We start from the raw sequence: 23,452 nt of genomic DNA, 5'->3' as shown, positions 1-23,452 counted from the left end.
CAACGTGGCCATTAAAATTTAGATCTGGTAAGGGCTTTATATGGTCCAACTTGTGCCTTTTACAGATGAGGTAATGCACTTGTTGAAAGCCATTCAGATATTTTAAAAGAGAGCCTCCTGAATCCAGAGTCTGATGCTTATTACATCAGACATATTTATCTAAAATGGGAACTTAACCTGCCCCATCCTAAAAGTTAATAACTCTGGAATAATCTTTAAGTTCTTTTTCTTCCTTCACTCCATAAATGTCAGTCCACCAATAATTCTAAAATTAACCAATAGTTCTTTCCTAATATTTTCTGAGTCCTTTTCTAATCTTTTCAGTAATCAGAGGTTGTTAAAGATCTGACACGGTTTACTAAACTATGTTCCTTTGTGTCTTTCTAATCTACTCTAACAAAAAAGAAATAATAGTCATTACAAACTTTAAAAAATATTTAAGAAACATTTTGTCAATAACTCTAAAGTCTTCACAGTTTTTATAAGACCAGCAGGGAATGTTTAAAAAAAACTCTTTCATCACAAATAGCAAAGTTGCAAACAAATGTATATTTAGGACTCTGCAATGGGGTTGGGACCTTGTCTAGATTCTGAATTATGGAAACTATTTAACCTCAATAACCTCAATTTAGTGGTGGGAAAATGAACCATGATCCTGATAATATATGCAATTATTGCTGGAATGTTAAAGAACAAATTTCCTTAAGAGGGCAAGAAGGGATGTAATTGTTCTTGGTGGACATGATGCTTAGTTAAGGTCAGTTTCTTATCACCATTCTACTCCATTGATTATCAGTATTAAGGATTAATGGCCTGATTATTCTCTCAACATCATGTATAGAGAAGATTTTGGTAGTTTTGTGTTTAATGGAAATTTGTGAAGTTTCTTAATGACAGATCAATAAGGTAGCTTTATAATTTTCTGAAGAAAGAAACTTTGAAAGGAAAATCTAAATCTTTGAAAAAATAATTATCTCTACTTATTATTTCATTCCTTCTACTCAGAATTCTACAAGGGCTTCAAACTCTTTCTCCAATCCAAATTAAAACACCAGGGGCATTAAGAGCCTTTCTTATTGGTTACTTATTACCAAAAATTTCAGCAACATATTTTTTTCATAGCCCACCTGGAGATCTATGTTCTATTCCTAATTCATTCTATTATACATCTATTACATCATATATGTCATTATTCCCTCTTTAAATTTCCAATGATTCTTTTTCTCCTTTTACTACTTTGCTCCAGTAGCAACTTCTAAGACAAGACTGACCAAGTTTCCATAAACCTAATCATTACCTACCTTATCCACTCATTATTCTAAGATCATTCTTCGTAGAGACCTGTAGTGACTATTTTTTTTATGTCTATAGATGGTTACATGTTATGTTTTAATCATTTGTGCTTAAAAATTTTTATTATAATAAAACACACCACCCCATAAGAATGCAACCTTCTTCACCTGTAAGAATGTAACCTCATCAAGGGTAGGGGCTATATTTTTTATAGCTTCCAAAGACATAATATTTGTTGTTGTTCAGTCCTTTGGTTGTGTCTGACTCTTCATGATCCCAGTTTGGGTTTCCTTGGCAAAGACACAGGAATGGCAGTAGATGAATAATAAAAGTTTTTGACTTAACAGAAAAGAAAAAAGGTAGCAAAATTTAGTAAGCTTACAATAAATTTACTGCATATTTTTCATTAAGCTAGTTATTTAATTCCCATTTGGTCTCACTACTAATTTTAGGCCTTGAGTCCAGAGGCCAATAATTAATTATATGGCTACAGTAACAGTGAAGTTTTGACTTAATAAGACTCTTCATAAAGAATCGAGAGGCATTATATTAAGAATTCACCAATATTTACTTAACCAGTATCGCATCATTCCTTTAATTTCTCAAGAACCTCTGCATAGGGCCCTTGCACAAGGGCAGAAACTCCTAATAAACTACCAGATTCAAATTATGCAAAAAAGTTTTTATATAATTACAAATTATAAAAATGGACAGTTGGTAAGTATGAACAAGACAAAATAGCCCAATATTGAAAATGACACTAAAATGTTATTATAAAGCTTTAGAATCTGTGGTTTTCTTTTCCTCCTTTCTTTTTTTTTTGTTAATTTTTTTTAAAGCCTTACCTTCTGTCTTGGAGTCAATACTATGTATTGGTTCCAAGGCAGAAGAGTGGTAAGGGTAGGCAATGGGGGTCAAGTGACTTGCCCAGGGTCATACAGCTGGGAAGTGTCTGAGGCCAGATTTGACCCTAGGACCTCCCATCTCTAGGCCTGGCTCTCAATCCACTGAGCTACCCAGCTGCCCCCTTAGAATCTGTGGTTTTCTAAGAACAAACACTAATATAACTACTGAAGAAGAGTATTCCCTTTAGTAAATCCCAACCACATTGAAGCACCTCTTTCAGATGGAAATAATGCCAACATTACAGAGACTTTTTAAAACCAGAAACATTAAATTTATTCAATCTGAAATTAAAGATGTAACTCTTAATGGGATTTTATATACAGTAAGACCAAGAAATTCTGCAGTGATTCACAGACAAAAGGATTAGTACACGAGTTTTGATATCATTGTACCTAATCATTACACTCTCTAACTAGAGTTTAGTAATCTTTCTGTACTCACCAATTAGAACATAAGCATACATACCAAAATCACAATGTGGGAAGGAAGAGCACAATTATGGCAAAAAATAAATCATGCTCTTGGTAAAGAAGTAAATGGAAAAAATAGGGAGGGTATAATATGAATCTGAAACTGGCTAAATAAGTAGACCAAAAAAAGCATTCATTTGTTAGGCTGGAGGAATAACTTGATTCTAGCTCAGTGCTCTAAAGATATGTCCATGGCCTTGGGATATTTAATATTTTTAGTGATGACTTAAATGAAGGGACTTATGAGTTGCTTATCAAATTTGTGGACAGCAAAAAAATGGGAAGGATAATGCTGGATGAGATAACTGAATCCAAGAAGATCTTGACAGTCTAAAGTGAAGGACTAAATCTAATAGGAAGAAATTTAACAGAAATAATTGTGAAATTCTATTCTTAGATTAAAAAATAATAAACTGCTCTATATAGGATAGAGGTGGTAGCAGAGAAGGAGATGAATAAGAAATGTAGCCTTGATGACAGCTATTTTCAGGTATTTGAAGCATTGTTATGAAGAAGAGGGTTTAGATTTATTTTACTTGGCCCCAGTGGTCAAAACTAGAAACAATGGATTAAAAACTACAAAGCAGACTATGGATTGATATAATGAAAAATTTCTTCACAATTAGAAGTCCAAAAGTCAAAGGGCCTACTCATAACATTGTAGTCTGCCTACGTATGAGCTGGACTAGATTAGAATGCCTCTAGTATTTTTTTGACTAGTTGATAAATTAAAACATTCTATGGCTACTGTACTCTTCATCTTCTTATACTTTGCTTTCTCTAAATTCACACCATTTTCTCTACATAGAATGTCTTTGTTGGCAAATTCCGTCTGTTCGAATCTCAACTATTTTCAAGGTCTACTTAAATGCCATCTCCTTTATGAAGGTTTCTATTATCCTGAACAAATAAAACCTTTCCTCTTTCAGAACTCAAATCAAATTTTGATCGCACTTCTCTTTCAGACTTGTATTGCTTTGGTCTACAAAGTAGATTATGGATTGATATAATGAACAATTTCTTCACAATTAGAAGTCCAAAAGTCAAAGAGTTATGGCCTGATCCACTCAGAGAAACACCCTTTGTTAGATACAGTGGTAAGCATTTCAAACCAATCCCTAGGAATTGGCATAATGGCACAAATAACTGCAAAATAATAAAGATTTTTTGCATTAGGAAAAAAAAGGTGATGCAATCCTTGTCCTCTAAGAGGTTACATTCTACTAGGGATATGCCAAGTGTTCACAGATGAAATACTGAACACCTACAAAACAAATACACATGCTGGGAAGGGAACACCAACCACATCAAGGAAGTGCTCTTTAAAGAAAGGTACACAAGCTGAATCTTTAAGGAATTCCAAAGAGGTGAAGGTGAGGAGTGAGCATTCTAAGGTTCACAAGACAGCCTCTACAAAAGTGTACTGGGAATAATAACAAGCAGGTCAATTTGGACAGAACATAGTGTATGTTGGGGAGTAAAGAGAAATCAGCTGGAAGGTAAGGCTTCAAACTCTGAAGGGCTTTAAATTTCAAACAGGAGTTTTAATGCTAAAGGCAGCTCTGGGACAGATGGATTGGGGTGGGGAGAGGCTTGAGGTGGGGGACTAATTAGGAGGCCACTGCAACAGTCCAGGCAAGGAGTAGTGAGGACTTTGAACACTGGACAAAAAAATGCCTCTAGTTCTACCCTATACATTTTTAGTGATTTCACAAAGGTCAACACAATAGAACAATGGAGCAACCAGGCCAGTATTTTGCCCAGGTTACTATGATGCTAAAAATAAATATGAATATATACAATCTGCAAATATAATATAAATACACACTGATTTTATAGAAATATGTGATGTGGTAGCCTGGTATAGTTGAAAAAGTATCAAACTGGACTGGGAACTGTGAGTTCTTAATATATTCCATTATTTATTAGTTATGTGACTTTGGGCAAGTCAATCAAGTTTTGTAAAAAGTGAGAATAGAAATATCTGCCCCATCAACTACATAAGGCTATTTGAGGGTACCATAAAATAATCCATGTAAAATTGCTATATACATATAAAGCAGTTTTTTGGGTTACATGTCAAAACAATCAATCAATTGATCAATAAACATTTATTAAGTCCCTACTATGTGCCAGGCACTGCACAAAGTGAAGTCATATATCGAAATCCCTGCTGTTCTTCAGAGTAATAACTTAGTTATTTGTATTGCTAAGTATTAACTTAGCAATACTGCTCTTGTTTAAACTGAATCTTTGGAACTGCACATACATACATACACACTTTTTTGATCTATAAGCATTCTGATTTAATCAATGTGTATAAGTGGAGCTAAAAGGGACCACAGATCACTGAGTTCAACCTTCCCATTTACCAGGTAAAGACACAAGGGCACAGAGAAGTTAAAAGATTTTGAACCCAGGTGCTCCTACCTTTAAGTCCAACATCTCTACTATATTACCTATTCAGTATATGAATGTTCCTTTTCACATTGGAAAAGTGTAAGAATATGGCCTTATATTGCAAATAGGAATAAGAAATCACCTATTTAGATTCAGCTAAGTGGCCCTATGGACAGAACACTGGAATTGGAGATAGGAATTCCTCATATTAAATCCAGCCTCAAACACTTTACTAACTGTGTGACCCTGGGCAAGGGTCACTCAACCTTTGTTTACTTCAGTTTCCTCAACTGCAAAATGAGGAAAATAATAGAAGCTATCTCACCGGGATGCTGTGAGGATCAAATGACATATTTTTAAAATACTAAGCATAGTAGCTGGCACATAGCAGACACTTAATAAATGCTTCTCATTTCCCCTTCCCATTCTCCAGTTCCCATGAAAATACACATCAGCAGCTTAAGTGTAGTACCTTTCCAGGTAGGAATGCATCCCACAACGAAAAAAGAAAGTCATAGCTCACATGTACTCTTCACCTTCTTGTGCTTTCCTTTCTCTAAATTCATACCATTTTCTCTACACAGAATGTCTTTGTTGGCAAATTCCGTCTGTTAGAATCTCAACTATTTTCAAGGTCTAGCTCAAATGCCATCTCCTTTATGAAGCTTTCTGTTATCCTAGACAAACATAACCTTTCCTTCCTCAGAACTCACATCAAATTTTGCTCACACCTCTCTTTCAGACTTGTATGTAGCTTTAGGATAACAACTACAGGATTCATGACCAGTAGGCATATAAGTATCTGTTTATCTGCCATGTCTGTGATAGCACATCAACTCCTCATCCTTACCCAGCAAGGAGAGTTCTTCACAGAAATGTCTGTAGCACAAAGAGATGAACATGTAGCTAGGAAAGAGGAGATATGGTAAATCCTACTGCTGCAAGTTTTATCTGCTTTCACAAGGTAATATACCTTTGCTTATATGACTAATGTTTATGTGAGCTCTTTATTTTTCTACTCTCATCAGAAATGAGGTTTAAGCCACGAGGCAATGGGGGTTAAGTGACTTGCCCAGGGTCACACAGCTAGAAAGTATCCAAGTCCAGATTTGAACCTAGGACCTCTCGTCTCTAAGCCTGGCTCTCAATCCACTGAGCCACCTAACTGCCCCCAGCACTAGTTATTCTTAAGGTAACCTCTTCTTCTACTTGCTAGTGGAGTAAGTCACATTATATGTTACTGCTATAATTTTTGCAATTTGCAATTCCTATGAGCAACCAACCCCTTAATACAAATTCAGTTTGCTATCATAGCTACTGAGTCATAAACATTCAGCTGCCACAAAACCATTCTGGGGTTAAAAAAATACTCTGCCAGGACTAATCTACACATCAGTTCTGGTAGGAATATGACCTAGTCTATACTGAGCTGGCTCTTTTTAAGGAGTGGGAATTATGTTTAGCTGCTTTGCCAATGACATAAAAGGCTCAGCCCTCTAAGGAACTGAGTCAGAGGCTTTAGCAGATTTCCATTATAATTAAGGACATAATGCTGCCTTTCTGACCACTAGTCTTATCAACTGCTACAGTGAACGTAGAAGTAGAAGAGAATAGTGTTTCTTTTTATTTTAAACAAGAACTATGAAGTTTTAAGGAGAGATGGAGACAGCCCTAGTATTTGTTCAGGAAAACAAAAATGACCATCCAAATGGGCAGAGGAGGCACTAAGCCCATTACCACAATAATGAGTGAAAATTCTCTCTCTAACAAGAGTTTTGGTAGTGATCTTTGAAACATGGAGTTGATAAGGTGTTTAATGGTTAGCCTGTGCAGATACAAGTAAAATTAGGTCAAACCATCTAGACTAGAACCAGCATGGGTCCTTTTATCTGGCCTAAACTGAGGATATCACTGAAGGCCCCCATCCCACCTGATGATTTTGAACAATACATGTTTTGGGGTCAAATTTAAAGACTTGTTGGGATAAGTTCACTTAAGGAAGAAAGGTCAATATCACCTTGCAACTCTAGCTATTCGAATGGAAAGATTGACATCATGTATCTGAGTCACTTTAGTTGGGAAAAAGGGAATTCTCAACAAGTCAACAGAGGTATACCAGTTTCCATCAGAGGTATGAGGGGGAAATCCTTGTTCAAATGGAAATGGGAAGATCTTTAATTTAGGTTTTAGTTGTGGTGGCTCATCAGGAGAGGGGTATGTATTGTGAACATGGATATTAAGAATTATATGACATATATGATATTATAAATTATATAATTATATTGGGCAAGTCAATTAATGGCTCATTTGCTATTGGGCCCTAACTGCTACTGAAACAAATGTTGAAACACCATTATCCTTTGTCAAGACTTCCAGATTATGAGTTGAGTGATGCAAGATGGTTCTTTTGGTACAGGGGTCAGCAAAGTATGGCTCTTGAGCCATATCTGGTTCTTTTGAGGGCCAGATATGGCTCTTTCTGCAGGAGCCATAAAGTCAATTTTTTTTCAGACGCTGTTACAGGACCATGCACTGTGAGCACTGTACGGCTCTCACAAAATTACATTTTAAAAAATGTGGCGTTTTTGGCTCTCACAGCCAAAAAGGTTGCCGACCCCTGCTTTAGTAAGATAGGCAGAACACAGCAGCAGGTTTATATTCAAGGGCTAGTGCCATTCCCATTCAGACTGCAATTGTGTTGGAGGTCCAGACCATCAGTCCCAGCCCCAATACTCTATTTTCTCCACTACACCCATACATCACTGACAGTGAGGATTTTAGCTCTTCAGGGAATGATATCTTGGCTTTGGCCAGTTATAAGAAAAGTATACAGAGCTGGACCACAGTAACAATTAATCCAGTAGCGGGGGATAGCCTGTCAGATGGGCAGCCTGACAAGGCCTCTCAGTAAGCCAAGCTTCTGTAAGTCTGGAAGGGGGACAGAAAAGATTTTCATTTATATTATTTATTCATGAGTGGTGGCCAAGAGTATGGCTGAGCAGTCTGTGTTCTAAAAAGAACAAAAATGGACAATTAAATTTGGGGTCAAGACCAATGAAAGAATTTTACTTATGCCTCCCACCACATACAGTTGTTTATAGGACATGTCAATGTCCAACAGAGATATCATAGTTTCTCTCTGCTGCAATGCACAGCTGATAAAGGGTAATGGAGCCATCATCAATCTAGACAGATCAGCTAGGAAGCACAGCAAGTAGAGCACTAGACTTGGAGTCAGGAAGAAGGGAAAGTTAGAATTCCTGCCACCATTGTTGCATCACTTCTGAGTTGTCTAATCTGTAAAATGAAGAGATTGTACTAGATAGTTTCTAAGTCCCTTTCAACACTAAATTTATGATCCTAAGGAAATGTCACCACAAAATACCAACATATACATAGGGGAATTCAATGAATGTGCATTCTGGATTTCAGTTCCTCTTTGAAATATTAACTTAAATTCAGGATTTCCAACAAACTGGAAGGTACTTTTACTTAAAGCTAGGTATTTTCAAAAACATTAAGACTACAACCACTGAATCAAAACTAAATTAGTTTTCTTCTTCTCACAGTACAAGAAAATACATAGTTTGCATGATAATGATCATAATTCAGTTCAACAAATATTTATTCAATGTTTTAATAAGTGCCAGGGGGAAAGCTAGGTAGCATAGTGGACAGAGAATCAAGCCTAGAGAAGGGAGGTCCTGAGTTCAAATTTGACCTGAGACACTTCTAGCTGTGTGACTCTGGGCAAGTTGCTTAACCCCAATTGCCTAGCCCTTGCCACTCTTCTGTCTTAGAACTGATACTCTGTTTGCTGGGGGCAGCTGGGTGGCTTAGTGGATTGAGAGCCAAGCCTAGAGACAGGAGGTCCTATGCTGTGTGACCCTGGGCAAGTCACTTAACCCTCATTGCCTAGCTTTTACTGCTCTTCTGCTTTGGAACCAATACACAGAATTGATTCTAAGATGGAAGGTAAGGGTTTAAAAAAAAAAGTGGTAGGCACTGTACTAGGTGCTAAAGATACAATCCGGATGCAGGAAGGAGGGAAGGGATAACACTTTGAGGGGTGACCAAAATGTACCTATGAAATTAATTGCAAATCATATAAAAAGTGATTTTCTAGGGAGAATAGTACCAGTGGAGAGGAGAAGAATGAATAATCAGGAAAGGATTACCACAAAAGATGGACTTTGAGTGGGACTTCGAAGGCATCTAGAGATTCTATGCGATGTAGGTAAAGTGAGAATGAATTGCTGTCATGAAAGGCAGCCTATACAATGATTGACAGGAGAAAAAAATCTCATATACAAAGAATAACAAAGAATAACAAACAAGTCAGTACAGTATGTAAAAAAAATGAAATAAGCTTGGAAGGGCAGGCTGAAGCTGGGTGGCTATGAAGGGCTTTTAAAGGGAAACAGAAGTTTTGTTTTATTTGAGCCAAGAGACAGCTACTACAATTTCTTGAGCAGGAGAGTGATGTAGTTAAATCTGTTTAAGAGATGGTGAGAAATAAGAGAAGCAGAAGATCAGTTAGGAGGGTACTACAACAGCCTGGACAAGAAGTCATGAAGTCCTCATCTTGAGTGGTGGCTTTATGAAGGGAGGGAAATGTCAGCAACTTCTCCAAGTGAGAAAAACACATATTCTTTCTCCACAATTCTCTGCTCTACCAGATTAGCTATCAAAGGGCACATAATACATAACATGCTAGAGTTTACAATGTGTCTTACATAGCTGCTTCACCTGATGCACAAAAATAGTGTTTATCTACATGCTCTCTAGTATCATATAAACCCACCTCTGGTCTGAGAGTAGCTTTCATGCATGTCTGACAGAGAGGTCCATTCCTAGAGAACTGAAGGGGAAGTCGACGAGTTCGAGTCTGACATGTTGGTTCCTCACAAATCAACCAACCCTGGAGAGAAAAGGGAAAAATCTGTTTTAAGTAAAAATCCCTATAACCTTTTAAAGTTTTATGCCAAACTTTCTTATGGAATTTGAAATGGTCACAAAAAATAGCATTCATTTTCACTAATGAAGCATTCTGTATAACTGTTTCCTATTCATTCAATAAGCAAGTTCATTTGAAATTATTTTTAAAAAAACATACGTATTACCTAACCTGCAACATTGTTTCTTAAAAAAACAAACACTGAAATTTAGATCATTATATGAATGCAAGTTGGTAAGTCATTTAGTAGAAGGGGCATTGAAGAAGGTAAAAATTGCCCTGTTTTTCCCATTTATTTACATCTTAACAGATTATGCCTTGGATTGATCCTGGAGGTATGACACTGGCCACACTGACTCCAGGACTTAAAATAGACTTTCTATGTAAAATAAAATATTTTTCCATTAAAAATGATTTAAAAGAAACATTACCTTCCCTTCCTTTCCACATCTCATTTTTCACATTCAGATCCCTTATCTCCTTCCCTCCTTTTCAATAGTTCTAATATTAAGTACTGCACTACACAGGAAAAAAAGTGTCATAGAACATACAGAGTAGATATATAGAAATCTTCTAAATAAGGAAGCTAAACACTCCAGTACTACTGAAGTAACCAGGTTACCTAATATATCTAAAACTGTCTAAAGCCAACATTTCTACAAAGGAAATTAATTACATAGAAAAAAATCAATACCCTATGACAAATACCAACAAAAAGGATAAATGGCATTTTTTTGGTACATTTCCAATTCTGAACTCAGTTGTTTATATTCACCTAGTGAAGGTATGTGTGCATATGCATGTACTTATGTACATATATTTATACACATACACACACATATATACACACACGGCACTTCTTAATTTTTGTCTGGCACTCATATTTATGTCTCATTCCTCATATCTATTTGGCTTCTTTGTTGGTGAAAAGGGATGGGCACATATATAGATATGCCTCTCCTTTTGAGACTTCAGGCATAAAATTTTGCATTTTCTGGATAAAGATTTACTTGAAATAGTTTTCCTTTTGTCTTTTAACTTGCAATATAAGAAAAGGAAGGCGAAACACAGAGAAATACAGGCACACATAGAGAATTTCAGATTGACTTCCTTTGGTCAGGAATGGGCAATCATTCTCAATCTCTACTACTGGATACTCCCTCCCGCATTGATCATTTGCCCTGCCTGATTGGGAAGCAAGACCTCTTCAGCCAGAGGGGAGAAACACTAATCGGGAGGGGGTAACTTTCCATTCAACTGCACACAGCCTGATTTTCTTTCAGAATGGAATGCTTCTTGCTCTTAAGAGACATACAAAATGAGAGTGATATATTTGTTCCTTCTTCCTGCTCTACCTAATGGTGTTCACACACTAGAGTAAATCTATTCTGGAGCCCTCTGCCTACAATTAGTTCTGTCATAAGCAATCTTAGTTAATAAAATGAATATTGTACTTCATACATCACATTTCATTGTTGTATCTATATCACAAAAAAATTCTGATGATTTTGTTTGTAGTGATTAAGCAAATAATGAAGAATCATACAATATGCTCAGTACTGTGCTAAGAAAGGCACATATGGATTATCGTGTTCAATTCTAAGCACTACATTTTAAGATAGACAAGAAAAGCAGCAGTGTCCAGAAGAAGGTGATCATATGGTAAGAGGACTAGAAAACATGAAATAAGAATCAGCTAAGGAAGTAGGGATTTTTAACCCTGGAAGAAAAGACTTACCAGGCAATTCATAATAATCAAAGTATTTAAAAAGCTGTTGGGTGGAAAAAAAGATTAGATTTGTATTGCTTGGCTAGAGAAGACAGATCTAGGAGCAACAATGGTGGCAGGAAGTTAGAATTAGGTTTGAGATATGGAAAAATGTATATGACTAACAGATGATAAAACAAATCCTACTTGCTCCTGAACTTCAGACGCATAGCACCAACAGCTGGATGGACATTTCCAAATGGAGGTCTTGCAGGTGAATACAAGTCTAAAAGAGAATTCATCCTTTCTGTCCCCCAAATCACTCTCCTTCCTGACTTAGTGTTTCTCAAGGGCACTCCCATCCTCATTCTGTTATCTTCAACTCTTCACTTTCCCTCATCTTCACATCCAATTGGTTGTTTCTAGCTACATGGTATTTTTAACTGAATCTTTCTTTCCAATCCCAGTCACCAACCTAGTTCAGGCACTAGCCATCTGGACCAGACAAGGCAGGTGACCCACAGGCCCAAGTATGATCAGATACAGATTAAAATGTAATTGAGAAATATTTCACATCGTTATTTTAAAAAACAATATGTGGTTTTCTAAGTCAATACATGGTTGACAGGGATCCTTATATACAGTTTGGTATTTCTATTTAAGTCTTACACTAAAGACCTCATCACTGGCCTCCTTGTTTTTTGGCTCTTCTTTCTCAGTTCATCTTTCAACACAGCTGCAAAAGTATATGTCTGACAATGCCATTCTACTGCTCACGATGCTCGAGTAATTGTTCCCTATTGCCGCTAGGATAAAATATAAATCCCTCTGACATATAAAGCTCCTCACAATCTGGTCAGTCTTCCTCTCCAAACCCTTCAGGAACCTATAGTCTAGTCAGAATAGCCCCACGCATTTGCTCACATATGACATCTCACCTCCTGTTCCTGTCCCTTTGCACAATCTATGCCTAGGATGAGCGGCTAGGTGGCACAGTGGATAAAGTGCCAGGTGTGGAGTCGGGAAGACTAATCTTCCTGAGTTCGAATTTGGTCCCAAATACCAGTTCTGCAACACTGGGCCAGTCACTTAACCCTGCTCGTCTGAGTTTCCTCATTTGCAAAACGAGCTGGAAGAAGAAATGCCAAACCACTCTAGTATCTTTGCCAAGAAAGCCCCAAAATAGGATCACAAAGGGTTGAACATAACTGAAACACCTTAACAAACAACACCACCAGGAATGCATCAACTCCCCATCTCTGCCTCATAGTATTCTCAAGTTCTATCAAAACCCAGTTGTAACAGAAACCTACCAGCTTCAAGTCCATTTTCCCCAAATCACTGGGACTTACTTTGTATCTACTTAAATGTTGCACCTAAACAAATGTTCCCCATATAGAATGCAAGCCCCTCAAAGAGGAACTGTCTTCTTTTTTGTCTTTGTATCCCTGGTGGCCAGCACAAAGTCTGACATATATATAGCAGGCACTTAAATGATACTTCATTGACTGGTGCTTGAGCAGGAATAGGTTGGCTAAACAGAACTAGATTACAGACTAGGGGGATGAAAGACTTACAGATGGGGGGAAGAGGGAGGTAGGATACATAATTTACAATATAGTTTAAAAGTGTCAGGTTGTGTAAAAGATTAAAACTGACCTAGGAATTCAGGAGGGATTGGAGAGGGAGGGGCATATGGATCTTTTTTTAAAATTCTTTATTAAAGAAGTTAAAGCAAAAATCAAGCCATTCCCCAATTGATAAATGGGCAAGAGACATGAATAGGCAATTTTCAGGTAAAGAAATCAAAAGTATCAATAAGTACATGAGAAAGTGTTCCAAATCTCTAATAATTAGAGAAATGCAAATCAAAACAACTCTGAGGTATCACCTCACACCTAGTAGATTGGCTAAAATGAAAGAAGGGGAGAGTAATGATGTTGGAGGGGATGTGGCAAAATTGGGACATTAATGCATTGCTGGCGGAGTTGTGAACTGATCCAGCCATTCTGGCTGGCAATTTGGAATCATGCTCAAGGGGCTATAAAAGAATGCCTGCCCTTTGATCCAGTCATACCATTGCTGGGTTTGTACCTCAAAGAGATCATAGATAAACAGACTTACGAAAATATTTATAGCTGCGCTTTTTGTGGTGGCAACAAACTGGAAAAGGAGGGTATGGCCTTCAATTGGGGAATGGCTGAACAAACTGTGGTATATGCGGGTGATGGAATACTATTGTGCTAAAAGGAATAACAAACTGGAGAAGTTCCAGGCGAACTGGAGAGACCTCCGGGAACTGATGCAGAGCGAAAGGAGCAGAGCCAGAAGAACATTGTACACAGAGACTGATATACTGTGGTAAAATCGAATGTAATGGGCTTCTGTACCAGCAACAATGCAATGACCCAGGACAGCTCTGAGGGATTTATGGTAAAGATGCTACCCACATTCAGAGGAAGGACTGCAGGAGAGGAAACATATAAGAAAAGCAACTGTTTGAACATATGGGTCGGGGTGGATATGATTGGGGATGTGGACTCGAAACTACCACACCAATGCAACCACCAACAATTTGGAAACAGGTCTTGATCAAGGACACATGACAAAACCAGTGGAAATGTGCGTCGGCCATGGGTGCGGGGAGTGCGGGGGGTGAAGGGGAAAGTAGGAGCATGAATCATGTAACCATGTTAAAAATGATTATTAATAAATGTTAAAAAAATAATAATAATAAAAAAATAGTTATAAAAATTCTTTATTAAAGAAATACTCTTAGATTCAAAAACTACAAATAAAGGGGAAAACCCCTGGTATTTATAATTCATGCAGTCAAATATACATACTTACACATTTTTTTCTATGTTTTGAGGAACCAGGATTTAATCACAGTGGGTTCTTCCTATCATCTACACAGATCAGGTCATTGTCGTCCTACATCTAAAGAGATTTCCCAACTCAACTCAATAAACATTTAATAATTGTGTATAATGCAGAACACAGTGAGCTAGGTGCTAATAGTTAGATTGTGAACCCAAAGAGAAGGCCTGTCCTTTGTCTTTCGTATCTGGCATATATCAGGCATGTAACAAATACTCATTGACTGACTATAGCTGAAAATTTACCACCCTGGAGCCAATCTGGTAACAAGTGCCTCTGAACTTAGCTATGTAGGCCTTTGGATAATTGGCACAGGGTAGACTGTCCTCAAATCCTTTCCTGCTGGATAGTTAAGCCTTGCCAGAGCTACAACATATACCACAAAGAGGCATCAGAGTAAATTCCTAATTAATCTCAGACATGTATCTGTTTTCCTGGGTTAAGATTAGCTACAGCCATTGTGTTTTAAATACAACAAATAGATAGAAAAGGTGTCCCAAATTTTTCCCTAAAGTCTCTGTAGCATTCAATACTATTGATGTCCCATTCTCAAGGATATCATAAGTGATATTTAAAGAAAAAATGTTACAATAGAAACAAAACATCAAACACAAAATCTAAATAAATATCTGCAATTCTTCTGTTTTTCCCATAGGCATCATGTTGAGAAACATTCTTTGAAACGTATAGTTAAGAATAGAATAGCATAATAAAAAGAAAACTGTCTTAGAGCTCAAAGATCTAGGTTCAAAATCTGGCTCTTCTACTCATTTTGTAATATAAGATACTTAACATCTGAGTCTCAGCTTCCTCATCTGTAAAATGAGGACAATACTTGAATCAGGTTCTTACACCATCAGAAATTACCTACACTGATCAAATTACAGACCCATCTCATTCCCATATTTCCAAAGAATACTTTATATTCTTATTTCATAGCATTACTGAGGAACAAATCGGATAACAGATAATATACACAAGTATTGGACTAAACAAAGGCCATTATTATTGCCATATTACCCAAGCTAAGACTACTTTCTTTTCTTTTCTTTTCTGTCTTGGAGTCAATACTGTATATTGGCTCCAAGGCAGAAGAGTGGTAAGGGTAGGCAATAGGGGTCAAGTGACTTGCCCAGGGACACACAGCTGGGAAGTGTCTGAGGTCACATTTGAACCTCAGACCTCCTGTCTCTAGGCCTGGCTCTCAATGCACTGAGCAATCCAGCTGCCCCTACTTTCTTTTCATTTAGTGCTAAGTGAACCAAAAAAAGGCAAATAGATTAAAAATTATTATCAAACTTTAAAACAATAATACATTAATATGCAAAGGGAGCATCAACTTAAAATAAATAAATTTTATTATTTTAAAACTCTACTTGTGTTCAGGTGCTGGAATATTTCCTTCAAAGCATTACAACTCCAGGGTTCAGGGTAGTGAATTACCAATTAGGTAGATGTTAAGTTGTTATATCACCTGTGTTAAAAGCAAACATCTAGCTCTATCTCTGACAAAGTTACTGACTAAATGTCCCTTCAATTCATATAGAGCCCAGATAATGTAATTTGTCTAGACTTCCTCCCAGTTATAATTAACATTAAAGAGGTCTTTTCTTCTTTGTCACCTCTCTATTCAGCACTTATGTGAGTTTGTTTGTACTTTCTATCTGTTAATCTCTCTTTACAAATGACAACAATAACTAGGGCTATTATGCATGGAAATTAAACATGCAGATAAATGTGTGAATGGGAACTATATTTGAAAAAAAATATGTTACAATCCCTTGGTTCTTTATGTCTCTTGTTTTGCTTTGATAATTAAGCTTTTGGTCTTGATTTGCTTTAAACAAAACTTTTCTGAAGGAAAATATATTTCAATCAAATTCAATATATGCTGCTTAAATTCAATTTTATCGACTATATTTGTTAACTCTTATTTGATTAATCTTAATGGACTAAACCAAACCAAGATATTACTGCCAAAAAACACATGACAGTATCTGTAACCAACATGTTCAGTATTTCAGTAGTCTGTAATGGGGCAAATCACATGACCCCACACATTAATGGTCCTTTTTCATCTGACAGAATTAAAAAATAAGGAAAAGAAAAAAAAGAAAAACAGTCTACAAGTTAATATAACTTCAGTTACTAACACCTCCTGCTTTAGTCTCAACATTAACTGATAAAAAATTCACTTCAACTTTGTATGGGGGAAGTGAGGTGGCTCAGTGGACAGAGAGCTAGGCCTGGCAATGGGAGGTCAACTACCAAATACTGAATTGGTTCAGACTAATAAAGGTTCTTTCTGACAACTCAATTCAAATGGCTTTCATGGAAGCAATAAAAAAAAAAAAAAAGGTAGCTAATTTCAAATTATAAATTGAGGTTTTCCCAGTTAGTACAATTTGAATGTACTTTATTGAATTCGCGTATATGTCCTTATGTCTAGAATATTTTAATTCCTCATTGATCTTTATTAAGTCTAGTAAGGCAGACAGCAACCTCCCTACAAACTAGTAGATGTTTTTTGAGAATGTTATGGACAAAAAATTTACTGTTATGAAGAGAATGTGATTAAGCTCTTCCAACTTGGGCAATCTAACCCCTCAGACAATATGGAATCAGGGATTTAAAGCAGGAAGATGAAAACTGTACATTATAGTAATGAGTTGGCAGAGTCAAAATTCCTAGGGAAGTCTTCAGATTCCAAAGCCATGATAGTACCACATCTTTTTAAGGAAAAGTAGCCTCGAGTTTCTCTAAGCATTTTTAGAATTAAAAGAAAAACCACCACACACTTATTGCAAAGTCTCTAATGTCCTGGACTAAACGGAGAATTGATTATTTTCATAAAAGCCAAGGTATCCTTTCTGTCCAATAGAGCCCATAATTAGGTAACTGCAAAATTTTTATTCAGCTACAGACAAATGAAGGCTTAAAATATGTTTAACTGATCAAGTATGGAATGTGGACCATTAGATATCCCTAATCCTGTTCTATTTTTCATTGAAGGACAGTAGTCTTGGGATTTGAGTATCATTAACTCTGTGTTGAAAATTTAGACACAACTATTTATAAAAGACAGGAAATAGACATATGCCCCTTTTCACCATGATGAGACCTGCCTGAACTTGCACTTGAAGAACTCAATTTACCTCCAGACTTGACAAACCTATCACAGTAAGCTAGTCTAAGACCCAAGGAAACCTTGTTGGAAATTTTACTTAGCTTAGCTATGGGCCAGCACTGAGGCAATCCAAGGATCTAAATAAATAAACTTAGCTCAGATAAGCTAAGTGAGATGAAAAACATACAAACCAGAAGTGATTAAGCTAAAAGGTTTATTACTACAATGTCAAAGAATAGGTCTAATAGCCATATATAAAGCAATTTCAGAGTTCTTTAATTTCTAGTAACATTTTCTTAGAAAAACAAGATTTTGCACGTTTTAAAAAGTCTTTTGAATCATAGGAATGGTTTATTCTTCTCATACCATATCTAACCAGGCAATGAAGTCTTCATATCCTTTTCATTCCCACTGCCACAAAACCCAGTAATTATGTGAGCCTTCTAAATGCACTCCCCTACTCAGGGTTCTCCTATCTTCAATTCATCCAACACATAATTGCCAGATGAATGTTCCTAAAACACTATTTCATCATGACACCACTATATTCATAAACCTTCAATTCTTCCCTACTGTCTAGAGAATAACATAACAATAATTCACTTTCATATAGAACTTTCAGGTCTAAATAAACCTCACTTTCCTCACAATAACCCCCTGAGCAAAGCAGTACAATTATAATTATTACCCCTTTGGTTTGATCTTGCCCAGGATCACACAAATATATTAATAGTTTGGAATTGGGAAATGAACTCTAGTCACTAGAGTCCAAGTCCACAGCTCTTTTTAACTTGGAAAATGCCTTATATCACACCTATATCCATCACCTTTCTGATTAGAAGAAAGCATGTTTTGTTCTCGGTCTTCTGAGGTCATTCATTGATCAAAATTCTTAAGTCAGAATTGTTTTCTCTAAAGTTATTGTGGTCATCGTGTAAACTGTTCTCTTGATACTGCTTGCTTTGCTCTGCATTGGCTAATATAAGTCTTCTGAATTTCTCTGAAATCTCTATAGTCATTATTTCTTATAGCACAATATGCCATGTTATTCACATATCACATTTTTTTCAGTCATTTTCCAATTGATGGGTACAATTTTCCTTCTAGTTCGTTGCTACTACAAAAAGCGTTGCTATGAATACTTTCATATATTTGCTCTTTCTTTGACTTCCTTGGGAGTGTATACCAGTAGCAATATTATTAGGTCATCAGGTATGTACAACTTAGTGACTTTGTGGGGTATAATTCCAAATTGTTTATTGTACTAATTCACAGATAGTTTTTTTGTGTGTGTGTGTGTGGTATATCTATGTATAATATTCAAAAATACCTATTACATTGCTGGACATCTCAAAGCTTCTCCAACAGTTACTATTTTCACCTTTTGTCATCTAATGGCTATGCAAGAAATTGTTTTAATTTGCATTTCTCATTTCTAGTGGTTTAGATGTAGTCCTTTGTACCCCAACATTATACATTCAAGACTTCCTATAATCATAAGCAAAATAACTTTCTGACTATTCTGTTACCACTTATCAAGTTAGATTAGTTTTCTCATTATTTTCAAATATGAATAGATTATTTCCAATTCCATGTCCTCACCTACAATTCCCTGCCTGGAAATCCATCCATCATTAAAGGCCTACTTCATTTTAGAATTCCCCAAAGTCCTTTTTTAAAAACATTAATCTCCATCAAACTCCTCTTCCCTCCAGACACCAAAAAGTACAATTTTCCATGTGAAGCCATTTTAAGCATACTTTCTCCAATTGCTCACATAAGACAACACTCACTGGACTACTTATGTGATACTTACCACACTTGCCTTTTTATGAGGGCAGCAACTTTACACTATCCATTTGTCTAGCAAAAAGTTTTATAGATAGTACATACGCAATTAATATTGGTTGGTCTGATTGATCTTCATATGACAAGCACCCTTCATATTTTGTGGATGATAGTGTTTGGCTATTTCTGTTCAATTCTTTGTGAAGTTTTATTGGCAAAGATGCTGGAGTGATTTATAATTTTCTTTTCCAGCTTATTTTATAAATGAGGAAAGTGAGGCAAACAGGGTTAAAGGACTTGCCTAGGGTCATGTGGTAAGTGTCTGAGGCCAGATTTGCATTCATGAAGATGAGTCTTCCTGACTCCAGGCCCAATACTCTTTTTTTTTTTTTTAACCCTTGTACTTCAGTGTATTGTCTCATAGGTGGAAGATTGGTAAGGGTGGGCAATGGGGGTCAAGTGACTTGCCCAGGGTCACACAGCTGGGAAGTGGCTGAGGCCGGGTTTGAACCTAGGACTTCCTGTCTCTAGGCCTGACTCTCACTCCACTGAGCTACCCAGCTGCCCCCCCCAATAGTCTTTATTTTGAATTTATTTTTACATTTTTTCCATGGTTACATAATTCATGTTTTCTCCCTCCCCTTATCCTTCCCCCTCACAGAGTTGACAAGCAATTCTACTGGGATTTTATATATATATATATATATATATATATATAAAAATGTAAAATCACTCAAACCCCAGTACTCTATCAACTAAGTTCCAAATAAGTCCCCAATATTGCAGAACATCAGCATAGGGAAATTATTTAATCAATAATTAGGAGTGATCTGGGGCAACTTTAACCAACTAGATAACAAGAAACTAAGAAATTAATTTTTTTAGAATATAAAGAACATAACATCTCTTAGTTTAATGACAAAGATCATAATCATTCATTTTAATTAATTAAACATATATAATTGGTATTATAAGTCAGAATTAGAATTCTGGCTCAGATATTTACTAGCCACATGGAAAGTCCTTTAAACCCTCGGAAGCTTAGGTTTCAGAGTAATAATACATTATCTGTCTCTCGGGCTCCTGTGAATAATGTATTTTGTAAACCTTGCAGTATCTTAATGTGCTATGAAATAAGCATGATCATACAGTCAAAACTGTTCTTGTATATATGCCATTAAAAAAGAATAATTTAAAATTATAGATAGAGATATGATTTCATTAGCATGGGAAACTCACAGGTAAATAAACTTCCTCTGCCAAAGCAGATTTATGCTTGGAGAGCTGCCCAGAGCAATGGGAGGGAAAACATCTTACTCAGGGTCACAAAACCAGCATACATTAGAGGCAGGATCTGAACCCAGGTCTTGACTCCCGCTGTCTTTGAGGCAAGCTCTCTTTTTCTACTACTTCAAGTTGTCTCTCTGGACTCATTCACTGGAGAATAGGTGAAGGAAAGATAAGAGCCTCTTCTTTCTTTAAGGATCAGACTCTGTGACTTTCTTTTTCTTTTTTTAAATAATTTTTTATTTTTAGAAAATTTTTCCATGGTTACATAAGTCATGTTTTTACTTGCCCCTTCACCCCCTCAACCCCCCGCCCCCCTCCGCTGTAGCTAATTCGCATTTCCACTGGTTTTAATATGTGTGGTCAGTCAAAAGACTTATTTACACATTATTGATAGTTACATGAGTGTGGCCTTTTTAGGTCTACATCCCCAATCATGTCCTCATCACCCCAAGTGTCCAAGCAGTTGTTTTTCTTCTGTTAGACTCTGTGACTTTCATGGGGAATCTAGTAAGAGTCGTAATAATGGCCAGGAGCAAGGAAATTATAACCCCCCCAATTCTGTCTTAGTTAGCCCTGCCTCTGAAGTATTATGCTCATTACGGGGTATTGCATCTTAGAAAGGGCACTGGCAAGCTGGAGAAGAGAGCCCAGAGACCATGGCAGAGGAGGCCTGAAGAACAGGAATAGGGAGCTCTAGACTAGGGAAGAAGCATGAGGCTGCATCACTACTACTTTCAGCCATCTGAAGAGTTCTCAAGTACTCAGGATTAGACTTATTTTGATTGGCCCCAGGAGGCAGACTGGAAGCAATGGGAAACTGAAGAGTGAACTTTGTCTTCATGTTAGGAAAAGCCTCGTAACAGTCCAAACTAGTCAAAAGCAGCATTGGGCTATTCTGGGGAAACTGTGCATTCTACCTCCTGAGAGATTTAAAGCACAGACTGGATGACCCCCTGTTGGGCATATTGTAGAAGGCATTCTTGTTCAGGTACAGCTTGGACCGTATCAATGGTTTTCAAAGGTTTGTTTGCTCATGGCACAGTATTTTTTGCTGTGAGAAATTGGGGAGCATCAAACATTTTAGCTGGCAACATGAAATAGGAGATTCATTCATTCACTTTTGATTTTCTCACAGCAAGAGAAGCTATGTCATGGAGTTCTTTGCGAGCTAGGTCTGCCATGTTTTCGGGCCATCCCAGAGACTTGTTTTATTAATTTTGTAAATATTAATCACACTTCATTAAGAAAAACTATTAACAAACTTTCTTTTATCTGCGACAACACATCCAAAGTTTAATACACAAGAGAAACTTGCAGAATATTCTTGAGATAATTCTTTTGAATTCAGATGATAGGAAAAAATATATTTATATGTAAATACACAACTACATGTATGTATGCATTATGCAGAGATTTGTGATTAATAATGAGTGGTCCTTACCACTCATTAGGAAAAAGTAGGGCAAGTTGTGAGAACCCTTACATTTCCAAACTGTGGGCATTTGTAAATGCCAACAACATTAGATAAAATGGCCAACACTGGGAAAGTGTTACTCATTCTGTCACTGTTTTATACTGTACATTTCTCCTATTCCCTGTGAGGAAGAAAGAGAAAAGCCATTTTAGGCACTTTTAATCTAAGTGTAACCTTTATAAATAAATATTCTGGGGTTTCCTTCTAGACACATTTCCTTATAGCAGAATTATCGCCAGTATAAAATGAGTCTTCCTCTAGACTGTGCACAGTATGGGCCCACAGCTGCTGCTAGAGAGTGACATGTTGTGATTTGGGATTTCCAGAAATATCAAAAAACAAATTGCTCTCTGACCCACATTTGCACCCAGAACTGGGGGCGAAATTTCCTAAGGTCTCCAGGGGAAGTTTTAACAGGAACATAATTTTGCTTTTAAAGTTAAATCTTCTACACAGAAACATGCTGGCATGTCAAAGAGTGATTATTAAGTCTCAGAGAGGCGCCAAAGTAGGAGATGAAAGAGCAGAGCGCAGGGAAATAAATAAATAAAACAAACAAACAAATAAATAAATAAATGAATGAATGAATGAATGAATAAATAAATGAATAAACGGAAGACTAAACTGCAAGATAAAGTTAATACAAAAATACTTTTAACAAAATTATCAAATGAAACGGAGAAGTGGAAAGTATCTTCTAGGTCAATGTAAGAGTTTTAAATGTTATTAAAATTGATTTTTAAGTAAGACATCTCTTTAAATGTACCATCACATGTCATTTCATACAAGATATTTGAAACTTATTGATCTTCTCATTTGTGCAAAGACCAGGCTCCGCCATCAGTCTGCTGAAAGGATAATGGAGCACTCCCAAGTCCTTATGATAGGTTAGATGCAAACAGTGGTCCTCATTTTAACACATATAATAGCACCACAAGAGGACAAATTCTAACCTTAGCCATTGTGCATTATAAAATAAATTAGCAAGTAAGTTCTGCTTTGCCTCACATCAAAACCAATACCCAAGCCTTGTTATCTTAATTTTCAATCAGGATTTGAGCACCAGAAGATATACCTAAGGAACATTAAAGAGCTACACACAAGCTATCTTAGCCTGCGGAGAAAGCCAACAATTACCAGCAATTTTATTTTACCACTG

At 36.6% G+C, this 23,452-nt stretch overlaps 1 protein-coding gene across 1 annotated transcript in view; it reads right to left on the bottom strand.

Annotated features, from left to right (window-relative positions):
* The window catches only part of POLA1 (DNA polymerase alpha 1, catalytic subunit), a 358,044-nt gene that overhangs the window by 128,635 nt on the left and 205,957 nt on the right, over positions 1-23,452 (bottom strand). The window contains exon 35 of the mRNA XM_044670152.1: positions 9,874-9,990. Within this exon, the coding sequence (XP_044526087.1) occupies positions 9,874-9,990 (117 nt within the window). The remainder of the gene's footprint in view (positions 1-9,873; positions 9,991-23,452) is intronic.

Source organism: Gracilinanus agilis, chromosome 3, assembly GCF_016433145.1.
Source record: "Gracilinanus agilis isolate LMUSP501 chromosome 3, AgileGrace, whole genome shotgun sequence".
NCBI lineage: Eukaryota > Metazoa > Chordata > Mammalia > Didelphimorphia > Didelphidae > Gracilinanus > Gracilinanus agilis.
This window is presented reverse-complemented; position numbering and strand designations above follow the sequence as displayed.